A 14,366-nucleotide genomic window follows, 5' to 3' on the forward strand; every position below is an offset into this window, starting at 1 on the left:
GCGCGCACATACACAGACACACACCTACACAGGCCGATTGAGCGCAGCATTGAGGCTGTTTGAGCTTTATTGCTTGGGGGAGAAATCAGGGGACACCTCCCTTCCTTCCAGCGCCTGGTGTCTCTCCCCAACTCCGCTCCCAGTCGCCACCTGCAGCCCTGGGACTCCCCCGCCTTTTGTTTAGCTGCCTGGACACGGGTAGGGAATCCGGTTAGGCTCATGAGCCCGCTCCAGCCCTGGAACTCCCCGAGGCTCGCGGGACTCCCTTTTGGTCCCCTGAGCGCTCCGCGCAGACCCGCTCTGGCACTGACAGAGGGGAGGGAAATGAGCTGCACTTAGACTTGGTCTCTGACCGCGCCCTCCTCATCGCCCCCCCCCCCCCCCCCCCCCGGGTTCTGTCTCTGCTCTGGGGCTGGAGGGCAACGGAAAGAAAACTTGCAAGGCAGCCTGGGGGCTTAAGCGAAAATCAGGCTAGAGGAGGATCCGACTAGGAGAAGAAAACATTTTCTTCTCTCCTTTTCTCCCTTCGGGACTTTTGGACACCCCCGCCCCCTGCACTTGCTTGTTTCATCCTATATCCCTCTCTTGCCTCTCTTTTCCCTACCCCCTCCTTGCCTGGCATCTAGAGGGGACTTCTGAAGACCTGTCTCTTTGTAAACTTTTCCCCCTTTGGTGGGAGTTGGGGTCGGGGAGAGGGAGGGTGAGAGGGCCTGCAAACTCCAGTCCGGCTCTGCGCTCTACGGACCTGCAGGCGCTGCCTCCAGTTCCTTAAAGCCCGCTGAGGCTAGGAGGAGGAGGAGGAAGAGAAAGCTGGAGGCGGGGAGGACGAAGGGGAAGGAGAGAGAAGAGGGATAGCTGCTGCTCTTGGAATAAGAAGAGACAGTGGCGACAGTAGACTAGAGGACTTGGGTGCTGGGGTTTTGTTTTGTTTTGTTTTTCGGGGGAGAGAGTCTTTTCCCCTCCCCAGTGGTCACTAGCGGGGTTTGCCTTTGATGGCACTGCGCAGTGGGACAGGTTGGTTTGGCCAGGTCTTGCGCAGAGTGTCCGGGCTCCCCGGCACCTGGTCCCGGCGCTCCAGCAGCCTCCTCTGCCTCTCTTCCTCGCAGGAGCCTGAGGCTCGGCCGCGCCAGCAGCAGCATCAGGAGCAGCAGCAGCAGCCACAGCAGCAGCCGCCACCACGGCGGCGGCGGCGGCATCAGCAGTTACCGCAGCTCCAGCTCCAGCCTTATCCCCTCCACCTCCACCACCCGCGCCGTAGCAGTGGCGGCAGCATCAGCAGCAGCAGTAGCAGCGTTGGCGGAGGCTACCTCCCATACCCCCCGCCCCTTGGGCAGCCGCCCCACTGCTGCTTACAACTTCCCAGTAGAGGAGGAGGAGGTGGAGGAGGAGGAGGGGGAGGACGGGGAGGAGGAGGAGGAGGCGGCGGCGGCAGGAGAGCAGGAGGCGGTGGCTGCTGCGCGCTGCAGTCGGACCGCCGGGCGGCCGGGGGACATGCACCCCGTGCCGGCCCCTTGCTGGCGGCCATGAAGCGGCAGAACGTGCGGACCTTGTCCCTCATCATCTGCACCTTCACTTACCTCTTGGTGGGCGCCGCTGTCTTCGACGCCCTGGAGTCCGACCACGAGATGCGCGAGGAGGAGAAACTCAAAGCCGAGGAGATCCGGATTAAGGGAAAGTACAACATCACTAGCGAGGACTATCTCCAGCTGGAGCTGGTCATCATGCAGTCGGAGCCCCACCGCGCTGGGGTCCAGTGGAAATTCGCCGGATCCTTCTACTTCGCGATCACCGTGATCACCACGATAGGTAAGAGCCGGGCTGGGCAGGGCTGGGAAGAGCTGGGCAGAGCTGACTTTAGCCTAGGAACTGGCTTTCACCACTTTGACCCTTATTCCAGGGACAAGGGATCCGAAGAGTTCAAGGCAGGGAGAGGGGTGGTGGAAGAATGCAGAGAGCTACGAAGGGAATGTTTTCTGAGTGCAAGGGGTTAAAATGTTATTAACGAACCCCCTCAACCTCTTACCTTCACCCTTCCCACCCAAAGAGTCCCCTATCGAATCTATTTCTGTATAGTCTTTGAGAGCTCTTTACTTCTTATCACCGTCCCTTCCTCATCATTTTGTGTGTGTGTGTGTGGGGTGGGGAGTGGGGGGTGGCAACAAGGGGCTAGGAGACCGGGCCTGAGGGTCTCTATGTAGCTGTGCTTTGAACTCCTGGAACCTAGAGTTTCGAGATGGATAAGGAGCCGAAGCTCACTTTTGTGAGAGTCAGGAGCTAAGAATAAACCTGTTTCAGACCTTCCCTCCCTTCCTGCTTCCCCCACCCCCATCCTACCCCCAACAGTGGGGTTAGGATGACGGGATGTAGTCTTTTCCATCCTGTTACTTACTATTGATGACTGGGTCCTTCTGGGTGAGAGTTTCAGGATCTTCACTGGCATTCCTGCTGGCGACAGGAAACTCATGTCAAGGTGCCTTTTGGGTAGTGGGGAAGCCCTGGGACCTATCCTAGTTCTTAACAGGTGCCTGTGTCCCTCTTCCTTCAACCCTTGCCTTTCCTTTATTAATCCCTGTTCCTGTCCTTCCTCTGCTTTACTCTTGTTTCCCCCGGAGTTGTGGCAGCTGGAAGCAATAGGAACCCAGGGAAAAGGGTTAGAATAATCAGGGTCTTGTGTGCTCTTTGCCTGGAAAACAGAGTGAGGGACCAAAGTCAGGTACAAGTTTTTCTGCGTTTGTCTGGAAAGGACTGTTGTATTATGGTGGCCGAGTGCTGGGGTGACACTCTCTCCCCCCTTCCCCCCTCTCTGTAATTCTGGTAGGCAGAGTTGAGGATGAGAACAATTTCTTAGGGGATCAAAAAGAATGACTAGCATGCTTCTAACTAAAAGTAATAGGTCATTTAATAACTGGTCTGGGAGACAATGGGGGTGTTTGTCTCAATGTCATGCAGAGCTTTGGAGGTCCAGGCTGCCTCTACATACATTCTGTCTGCCTAAATGTAGCTGCGTGACAAAAGTCAACACCAGTGATTGTGGTACTTCTTTGTGACCTTACACTAAATGGGACGCTTTCATGGAGGTGGCTCGTGTTTCTTTCTGAGAGCACTCTCTGCCACACAAGCTCGAGGATCTGTGGAGATGTGAGAAGGTCATTTTTATCCCAGTAGACAGTGGAAAGTGCATTGTATTGGAAAGGACAGGAGACTGGTTCCCTGTTGTTAATAGACACAGACAATATCTTTCTACCATTCAGAACTTGTTACCACACAGCCACACTTACCACCTGAAGATATTGCTGGTTTACAATCCAATTGGCATATCTTTTGACCTAAGGGTGGAGAAGAGAAAGGTATTTTCTCCTATGCAAAGTTCTAAACTGTGCTGGGGGCCTTTGGGGTCATTTTTACTCTGTCTAAGAGCTCTTGCTTCTTGTGCTTTTCTTTCCATTTCCTTCCCTCCTACTTTCATTCATTCTTCCTTTCCTCTTTCCTTCCTAACTTCCCTCTTTTCCTCCCCTCCCTTCTTTCTCACTTGGTCTGCTTTTTCTTTCTCTGCAGCCAGATTATTGCTTTCATTTTTTCTCTGATATTTTTTCTTGTTTGGAGAGATCTGCATGAATAAAATCAGAATTTCTCGTTTTGCCATATGGGATGGGAAGCACACAATGATTTTTATTTCCATGAGATTGAAAAAGAGTTGGAGAAAATTCACTTTGTAAAAACTTTTAATCAGTGGTTCAGTTTTGAATGTTTAAAAGAGAAATTCTAAGTTTGTAGCTTATAAATTGTCTTCAACCTAGTCTAATGATCTCTTGTTGTCATAGACTAAATAAATGCTGTGCTGTCCAGACTATTTTTTGGTCACATAGAACAGTCAGTCATCATTAAATTTGCCACCTTCAAACTTCTATCAGGCCTGTAGAGGGAAAGTCCCAAAGCAGGGAACCTGGAGTGAACAGAGATACTTATTTGCATTTGGAGAGTGCCTCTAAAATTGAGTTGTGCTACTATGAGAAGAAGGCTTTTATTTCAGCTGGAAAATACCAAAAGTTTGTTGGTAAAATTGAAGAATTTGAATGATGAGGGTACAAGATTGATAAAAGGGATTTCTTCCCCTTATAGGAAAATGAAATGCTTGCCTTTTAAAGTCTCAATATTGTTGATAGTTTTCATTAATGCATATTTCCTTTCAAGGTAAAGACTGGCTACTTCTGAGTAGGACTTCAGCCTCTTAAGGGTTAATCTTTAGGATGAAAATGTTATTGAAGCCATAGTAATGGAGCAGTCAGAAGTATAAGGAGCTTTAAGGAGTCCAACCCTAGCACTTACATCTGACCCCTCTTCATGCCCGTCTCTTTGGTGGGCTTTCTTTCTCCCTAGTAAGCCTGTAAGCCAGAAGTGTAGGTGGGAGTAGGAGGGGCTTTTCTCACCTTTGGGGTGCATGTGGATTCCTGTGGCTCTCCTGATCCCCAGGTGATAAATAAGAGCCTTGGTTCTCAGAGACAGAGTTTTCTTTATTTTTATCTTTTCTGACCCTAAGGGGGATAAGGGAGAAGAGATCATTTACAGTTATTGGACATAAATAGATCTAACCTCTCAACATATTTCATGATTCTGTTCTTAAAGATTAGATACATGAATTGTTTTACAAAATTATATGGACCCGTGTTTTTCTGATGTACTTATTCCTTTCAAGTATACCTTTACTTCTGAGAATTTCAAATCTTCATTTAAGAGGAGAATGGTAATTTAATTCTAATATAAAAGGCATTAGATTTGGAGGACATGGGTTCCAGTCCCTACTCTGACTTGGCTATTTACTATCTGGGTGGCCTTGTTCAAATCAAGTCCCCTTACTTGGTCTCATTTTTCTTATCTGTGAAGTCAGGGATTGAACTATGTGTCAAAAATTCCTCTCAGGCTTAGATTCCATGAAATTTATTTCTTTTGGGGGAAATAAGGAAATTCAAGAAAATCTAGACTAGAGAGGGCAGGCAGAAGTTAGTATGCCCCCCTTTTTTCTGAGAGTTTAGCATAAGTGGTCAAATTTACAGGAAACAAAATGTTGTCCCATTTTGGTTCTGTTTGTTTTCTTCTTTTTTTAATATAAATGCTAATTAAGGTAGTCCCAGGCCTTGAACAAAACTACCCCAAAGCTGTGTTCTCTAAGGTGTTTTGTATTGGGCAATGATAATAACCAGTCAGGTTAATCTTTCCTTGTGTTCTCATTTTTTAATCTAACCTCCAGACATTCCCATGCTTGGTACATTTCCCCTCTAATGTTTCAGAAGGAGAATTCCAAAAGCATATTGCATTTTGCATCTGTTAATGAAGATGTCCTTCCCTAATTTAAGTATTAGATAGCTTTGTAAAGTGACTTTTAAAAATATTACTGCCATTTCATCTTGGATTACAGGCTGTGTTTCCATAAAAGAGGTTGTTGTTGCATTTGGAATATCACATTAATCCTGACCTAGATCTCAGAGGAGTTGTACTAATGAGAGGTGCTACAATGGAGTAGAAAAAAAATGATAGATTGGGAGTTAGGGGGAAAGTTAGGAAAGAGCCCAGATGTTCTAAGCTAGTTGTATGACTTTGAGCAAGAAACTTTGCTCATCTAGATCAACAGTTTCTTTATAAGATGAATGGTTTGAACTAGATGGTTTCTGAGATCTTAGAGTCCCTCCTATCCCTAACATTCTACCTTCCAACACTATATTCCAAAGTCCCTTTAATATTGTATGTTCTAACATTTTATATTCTGAGGTTCCTTCCTGCTCTAACATTATATGTTCTAGGTTTTCATATTCTTTATTCTAAGGTCCCTCAAAGCTCTGTATTCTAACATTTTATCTTCTAAGTTTCTTTCCTGCTAGTTCTTTGTATATTCTATGTTCTAATATCCAATATTCTCTGTCTCCTTGCAGCTTTAATACCTCATGAATATAGTTATCAATGCAGTTAATAACCAAAGACCAAATACAACTCAGTGCCCATTCAGATTTTGTATTTTAATGACTCTCTCTCCCTTCCTCCCTTCCTCTTGCTTTTCCCTCCTCTCTTTGCCTCTGCCCTAATTGTTTTTCTGAGCTACTTACATGTATCCATTTCTATGGGAAGAAAATGTTTTCATTTTAAACTTCAGAGGCTTCAGAAATTGTGGATGTGTCTATTTTAAGCTGTGAAATCTTTAATATACAGCTGTTGTGTTTTCCTAGCTAGAACTACATTATGGAATTGCTTTAAAAAAAACTGCAAACATATGTACCTATTCTTGTGCAAGTTTAGATTCATTGCTTTGGGGTCTTACTTTTAAATTTAAACTGCTTGTGTGTGAATGTCTGACTTTGGAGCACTCCCTGGATTGTGGTGCTGTAAGGGACAGCTCCTTGTAGCAAACTTCTGCAGTCTATGCCTTGGGCCAAATTTTTTATTCCACAGTAGGAGGCATGGTAGATTCTCACTGGTTAGGATTAGAGAACAATTGTTTTTAAACCAGTGTTTGTACTATTTATTATTATTTGAATTTAAATTCTAGGGAATTGTTGGTATTACTAACCTTCCTAGAAAATATGAGATCAGATGATTTCCTCCATCCTTTTTATATGAGACTGGGAAATGAGTAATGGATTTCCTCCTCTTTCTCACTTCCCTTCCTACCTGTCTTATCCCAGGTCAGTGAATTACAGGAATTGAAGAGATCAGATTGCTGTAGGATACTTGGGTTTTTAAAAATTCTATGCCTCAGGGAAGGAGAACTTTCTTATAGAAAAAAGAGGACAATAGCCAGAAGAGATCTTAAAGATCATAGAATCCAGTTCTCTGCCCCAAATCATACCCTCAGACCTAAAGAGGGGCTCACAGAGTATGTATTTGAACTCATACTTAAATAGGAATCTCTGTCACAACTTCTGACAAGTCTTCTGGCTGAGAGATGTGGTCTTCATTGATGAGTCCACCTAGAGCAATTCTGGGTAGTTTTAATTTTGAGGAAGTTTTTACTTACATGGAAATGCACATTTTCCTCTATACAATTTATACTTGTGTTGCTCCTATTTCTGTTCTCTGAGATCAAGTAAAAGAAGTCTAATTCCTATGAAAAATCACCGACACTTAAAGATATCCATTATATCTCCTCTAAGTATTCCTTTCTCTAGGCTTAGTATCCCTCTTTCTTTCAATTCAGTGTTTAGATGACATGGTCTCTTACTATCCTGAACATCCTCTTCTGGTTCCACTCCATTTATTCATTTGGTAGGTAATTTGGATCAGAGAGCCAAAGATATGAGCATAAGTGATTTAGTGGCAAAGTCTAAATTTGAACTATGGTCCATGACTTTCCAGTGATATTTTCCATTTTATCACAATTCCTCCAATATCCCCTTCATTCTATTGTTTAACATTTCATTTCTATAGTAACCAGCACCTTTGTTTGACATGGCTAATCCTGGAAATAAGAGAGATGATCCCCCTTTTAGAAACTTAAGGCTCCCACATAAAGCAGTGAGTGGCATTCACATTTTCAAAGGAACAACTGCTTCCCAAACACATCACCTTTTATCCTTTTCCTCCCTAATTGGAGATGTTATGAAGAATTTTTAATAAGGGTCATCAGATTTAGAGAACTGGGCTTTAGAGAACATTCTCAGACCTGTTCCTTACTATCTTGTGACCCGGTACAAACCATTTCCCTTCTCAACAACTCAGTTTCCTCTTCTGTAAAAATGAAGGAGTTGTGGTCAGCAGGGCAGCACAATGAATACAGCATTATACCTGGGGTTGGGAGGACTTGGGTTCAAATCTGCTTTAGACACTTTCCAGTTGTGTAATCCTGGGCAAGTAACTTAACCCTAATTGCCTAGCTCTCTCTGCAATTCTGTCTTAGAACTAATACTAAGGGTTAAAAAAATAATTTAAAAATGAAGGGGATTGGATGACTAGAGCTTTAATCTACAACTTTAGATTTTTTAGTTACTTTCAATGGAAGTTCTTTGATAGAATTTAATTCATAAAGTTCTACTAGGTTTTAGGAGATTGTCACAGAGGCTCCACCCTCTGCTTCTAAAGGAGATGAATTGAGGTAAAGAGTATTGAATCAATAAAGGTAGGGAGACAAAGTAATCCAGTTCTTTGCTTCACTTGCTTCTCTCATAGGTAATTCTTTCCAGAGCCACCAATAGCTTTATGGAATCTTCCATCATTTTTTCTTTGTTTTGTTGGTTTTTTGAAACCACCAATTAGGCTAGCTAATTCTCAAGTAGATAATATTTGTAAAGCACACTACCTGGCACATAGTAGGTGCTAAATAAGTGCTTATGGAAAGAATGGTTAACTGGAAGGCTGAAAAATTCACTGTACTGCCACTAATTCATTATGTGGTTGTGAGCAATAATAATAATGACAATAAAAACAATTGATTGACATTTGGATGAATGGGTAGTAATAATGATAATAGTTAACATATATGTAAACCTTAAAGTATATAAAAATTTCACATATTTATTCATTTGATCCTCCCAATAATCCTGAGAAGTAGATGCTACTGGCACACCGCATTTTACAGATGGGGAAACTGAGGCACATAGGAGTTAAGGGACTTGCTCAAAGTCTCAGAGATACTATAAGCAGCAGATTCTCCAACTCCAAATCCTATGGTCTTTCTACCTCCCCCTTCTAACTGTAACTGTCCAAGTTGGAACTCAATAAGAATTCTGACTGGAAGTGTTTGATTCAAATACTTTAGTTTCCTCCTCTGCAAAATGAGTGGGTTCGATGTGATGATCTCAAAGGCCATGTCAGCTCTAAAATATTTTAATTTAATTTATTAATTAACTTATCTTTTAATTTTTTAATTAAATTAAAATATATTTTAAAAATGTTTTCCTTTCCTTCTGATTACATATAAAAATGAATTTTTAACATTCGTGCTTTAAAATTTTTTTTGAGTTCCCAATTCTCTCTCTCCCCCACCTTCCCTTCCCTCTTCCCTCTCTGAAATGGTAAGCAGTGCAATATAGATTTTACATGTGCAATCATATAAAACATTTTTCTGTATTCAGGTCTAAAATTTTACCAATCGAATCCAATTTACTCTGTAAACTATGGTGCTTTCCACCTTCATTCACCTTAAATGTTAGGCAAATTATTCTAGTGTTCCCAGCAACTTAAAAGCATATTTTCATATAATGAGCCAGGCTGGGTGCAGGAAGTAACTGTCTTAATTTTCTTTATTTATTCCCTTGGAGTATCCATTGACTCTGTAAAAACGTGCTCTTTCCATGGGTACCTCTCCTCATCCTTTGGCCTTTTAAGGCTGATAGTCATACTTGATTTAACACTCCAGTATTCTAGTAAACACTGAATATTTATGGAGCCTTGTGTAGGACTGGGGTGCACTTGTTATTTCTGATTGTAAACAACGGAAGCAAGGGGCATGCATTATTTTAACAACAAAAGGAGATCCCAGAGTGGGGGGGGATTTGAGGCAGATGCTGAAATTAGGTGAGATGTGGGAGCCAGAAATCATATGACCTCACCCTTGGCTACTGCCTCCAAGATTCCTGAATCAGATGAAGGATCACAGATTTAGATCGGAAAGAGACCTTAGAGCTCATTTGTCTATCCCCTTGTTTTAGAGTGAATAGCTCACATTTCTATGTTGCTTTAAGGTTTACAAAGCACTTTCCATCCATCGTCACTTTTGCCACCTTTGTGAGAAAGGTGCTTTTATTATCCCTATTTTACAGCTAGAGGAACTGAGGCTAAAAGAAGTTAAGAGACTAGAGTTAGACAACTAGTAAATCTTAGACAGAATTTGAACTCAGGTCAACCTGACTTTAAGCCTAATGCCATCCATTAACTCAATAGGTGACTTGGAGCAACAATGATATAGCAACTGATTCAAACTGAAGTAGTGACAAGGTTCACAATATCCCTAAAAGGCTGATTAGCAGCAATACTAATAATCATCACGATACCAATAGCGTTTAAAGTTTCCAAAGTGTTTTACCTATGCTAACTCATTTGAGTCTCACAGTGAACCTGTGTGGGAGATGTTATTCTTATCTCCATTTTACAGACGAGGAAACTGAGACCCAGAAAAGTTAAATGTTGTGTCCAGGCTCAAATAAGTAGAAAGCAGAAGAGACAGGATTTGAACTCAGGTTCTCTAGTGAGAGGGAAAGGAAAAAAGCTTTTATATAGTATCTACTATTTTCCAGGCACTGTGCTAATCACTCCAGAAATATTATCTCATTTGATCCTTACAAGAACCCTAGGAGGAAGGTGTTATTCTTATCCCCATTTTACAGTCAAGGCTACTGAGATAAACTGAAGTCAAGCAACTTGTCCAGAATCACACCCATAGTTAGCACACATCTGAGGCCAGATTTCAACTCAGGTCTCCCTGATCCCAGTCTCAAGGCTGTATCTGCTGGGAAACCTAGCTGCCTGTCTAGTCTGCAAATCACAAGTTGCAGACTTATATGATGTTGGAGCAGGAAGGGACCTTAGCACATCAGCTCACAGGTTTTAGAATCAGAAAGGGCCTTAGTTTCCTTTGTTAAAACAATTGGGCTGGACTAGCTGCTACTTTATGCTTAGAAGCGATGAAATGATTTGCTCAGTCATACAAGTAGTAAGACACAGATATTGTTGTTGTTCAGTCATTGCAGTCATGTCTGACTCTTCATGACTCCCTTTGGGGTTTTCTCGGTACACATACTGGAGTGATTTGGCATTTCTTTCTCCAGCTCATTTTGGAGCAGAGGAATTGAGGCAAACAGGGTTAAATGACTTATCTAGAGTCACACAGCTACAGTAAATATCTGAAGTCAGATTTGAACTCAGGAAGATGAGTTTTCACTGAATGCCAAGCTGGGCTTCAAATTAAAGTCATCTGCTCTTAGATCCAGCCCTCTGTTCCCCAAGAGAATACTCATAGAATGTTGAAACTGAAAGAAACTTTGGAGATCATTCAGGATAACTTGCCCATTTTAAAGACAAAGACAAAGAGAGGGTTACTTAGATAAAGCCCCTTAGACGTTAACGCATTGCTAGTGGAGCTGTGAACTGCTCCAACCATTCTGGAGGGCAATTTGGAACTATGACTGTGGGGCTATAAAACTGGGCATACCCTTCAATCCAGTAATCCATTACTGGGTCTCTATCCCAAAGAGATAATAAAAAAGGGGAAAGGACATTCATAGTAGCTCTTTTTGTAGTGGCAAAGAATTGGAAATTGAGGGGATGTTCATCAATTGGAGAATGGCTGAACAAGTTGTGTTGGTGATAGAATACTATTGTGCTATAAGAGATGATAAGCAAGATGATTTTGGAAAAAAAACAGGAAGGATCAGAATAAACTGATGCAGAGTGAAATAAGCAGAACCGGGAGAACATTGTACACAGTAATAGCAATATTGTATGACGATCAACTGTGAACACTTGGCTACTCTCAGCAATGTGATAATCTGGGACAATCCTGAAAGACTCATGATGGGGAATGCTATCCACTGCCAGAGAAAGAACTGGTGGAGTCAAAGGGATGCAGATCAAATCATACCATCTTTCACATCAGTATATTTATGGTTTTATTTGGGGGTTTAGGTTTTGTATGAGTGAGCTCTTAAAACAATGACTAATATGGAGGTGTGTTTTGCACGAGAAAAAAAATAAAGCCCTTCATTTACAATATGGCAGCAACAGAAGCCCTGGTTTCATCTCCAGGGTCCAAATCCTGATTTCCATTAACGATATTCACATGAATTGAGGATAAGAATAAGTATGTCCATCCTGTAGGTGAAAAGGGCAGAATGGAGCCCACCACCTGCTTCTGTGATGCTGAAATGAGAACTCACGTCAACTTAGCCCTTTATATGCTAAGCAATTTCATTTTCTTGCCTCTATGGCTCAGATAATAGAAGTAGGATTTTATGAATCTAGCAAACTTCCCTAAGTTATTTTTCCCTGATGATGGAGTGTTTGAGGGAAAATTCTTCCCTTCATTCTCCCCAACTCTCATCCCCCACTCTGAGCTGTCATGTCAGCTGTGGAAAGCATTACTGATAGATGCCAATTTTTTTATCTCTAACTTGAAATGAACCAAGGTAAGTTAGCCTCATTTCTCCTAAGCAGCCATCAGGGTCAAATACAAAAGGGCCATGCACAATGGAACATCTAGGTGATTTAGTGGATAGAGTGCAGGTGCTGGAGGCAGGAAGACATCTTCCTGAGTTCAAAACTGATCTTAGTTGCTTCACCCTGTTTGCCTCAGTTTCCTTATCTGTAAAATGAGCTGGAAAAGGAAATGGCAACCATGCCAGTGTTTCTGCCAAGAAAACCCCAAATGGGGTCAGGAAGAGTTGGATATGATTGAAATGACTGAACAACAACAACAATGGCTGTCCTTGGCATTTTGGAGAAAGTGCTGGGATAGGAGCCAGAAGTCCTGGTTCTGTGTCTTTCTTCTGCTTACTTACTAGCTATGTGACCTTGGGCAAGTCATATTAGTCCAGTCTCCTCATCTATAAAATGGGGTTAATAGTGCTTACATTCTCCTCCTCATATGGTTGTAAGGAAATCACTCCCAATCTGTAAAGTATTACCTTCCATGTATTCCTAATGGGTCTGAATATTGGCTACCCAGGATAGCAAGTTTAGGAAAACATTGTTTTTTTCTTCTTCCTGTTTGTTTCTATGTATATATTTCCCTTTAAAAGTGATCTTTTTCTTCCTTTATTTAGGGGAAATAAGTATAGTAAACATAAATAATTTTTATTTTTTTAAGCAACAATAAATTGTGATCTGATTTCAGCTACTCAGGGTGTTCCTAGAGAACCAGCTTGATATGTTGTTCATTGCATAGATTTCCAAATGTTAATAGGAAACTCTTAAAGATAACAAATGGCCTTGGGGGCAGCTTTAATGGTTCCTAGTATGCCCAACTTTATTTGGGGGGAATGAACTCAGAATCTTGGTCTCCAGTTGTCCTTACAAATGATTGACTCTATGAGTTTTTGATGCCTATGCCTTTTCTATTGTGGCCTAGAGTTAGCTTAACAGCTTTAAAATCTTCAAGTTTGGGGGTTGGAAAGGACTTAGAGAAAGCTGTTCTAAGATGGAAATGTATGATATGAATCTCAAGTCAGTAGATCTGACAATAGCCAGTTGATCTCCCTTGCTTTCAGGTCTCTCCCCACTCCAGTCCATGCTCCACTCTACTGTCAATGGATCATCTAAAATCCCAGTTCTTACCATGCCACTTCTACCCCCAATTCAATAAATACCAATGATTCCCTATTTTCTCCAGGATCAAACAGAAACTCTTCTTTTTGGTTTTTAATGCCATTCACTATTTATTATCTACCTATCTTCTCACTCTTCTTATTCCTAACCTCCTCCCCGCCCCCCCCCCCCCAAAAAAACAAACAAACTATGCCATCAAGTGACGCTGGTCTTCTTGCTCCTCTTTACACAGGAGATTTCATCTTCCATCTCCAGGCATTTTGACTTCATGCCTGGAACACACTCTCTCTCTGTCTCTCTCTCTGTCTCTCTCTGTCTCTCTCTCTCTCTCTCCTCCCTTCTCTCCCCCCATATCTCCCCCTCCCTCCTTTTCCTCCCCTCTCTCCATCCCCTTCTCCCTCTCCCTCTCTGATGCTTATTATGGGATAGTCAATTGATGCCCATCATGTCCTACAGTCTGCTTCTGATCTCCAAACCCTCCAAACAAACAAACAAAAAAAAAACCCTCCCTTATAATAAGGCCAGTCAAGCAAAACAAACTGAACCGTTGGCCATGCCTAAAAGTATATGCTTCATTTGGCACCTCCAGTCCTCTGCCAAGAGACAACCCAGAGGCTTTTAAGATGATGAACATTGACTTGCTATTACCTTTAAACAATAATTCTTAAAGAAAGATGAGTTAGTGACCAGTCTGGGGAAATGGAGAATTTCTCACTACCAAGGCTCGTAGGTGTAATTTTCATACCCAAGGCTACTTATCTTTTTGTCAGACCAAGGTAGGTGTTTTTGTCTCATGCTGCAGTGAGCTGCTCTATGATAACCTGGCTAATGAACCTTTACCACATCTACAGAGGTGCTTTGTTACACACACACACACACACACACAGAATCATACCTGGAAAGTTGAGTACAGTACAGGGAACTGTGGAATTTTAGAGCTGGGAGGAACAGGGAAAGATAAAACAATTTATTTTATTTTTTGAAAAAGAAAAGATTGCTTTTATTCTGAACTTGTAAATAAACACCAAATAATATGAGCATTTCCATTTTGTGAGTGGCTAGATGGTACAGTGGATAGAGCACTGGTTTGGAATTAGGAAGATTTGAATTCAAATCTGGTCTCT

At 42.2% G+C, this 14,366-nt stretch overlaps 1 protein-coding gene across 1 annotated transcript in view; it reads left to right on the forward strand.

The window, feature by feature from the left end:
• The first annotated feature begins 298 nt into the window (after positions 1–298).
• KCNK9 (potassium two pore domain channel subfamily K member 9) overlaps positions 299–14,366 on the forward strand; it is a 218,085-nt gene continuing 204,017 nt past the window's right edge. The window contains exon 1 of the mRNA XM_001370833.3: positions 299–1,806. Within this exon, the coding sequence (XP_001370870.2) occupies positions 993–1,806 (814 nt within the window). The 5' untranslated portion in view covers positions 299–992. The remainder of the gene's footprint in view (positions 1,807–14,366) is intronic.

The sequence above is a fragment of the Monodelphis domestica genome, chromosome 3 (genome assembly GCF_027887165.1).
Source record: "Monodelphis domestica isolate mMonDom1 chromosome 3, mMonDom1.pri, whole genome shotgun sequence".
NCBI classification, from domain to species: Eukaryota; Metazoa; Chordata; class Mammalia; order Didelphimorphia; family Didelphidae; genus Monodelphis; species Monodelphis domestica.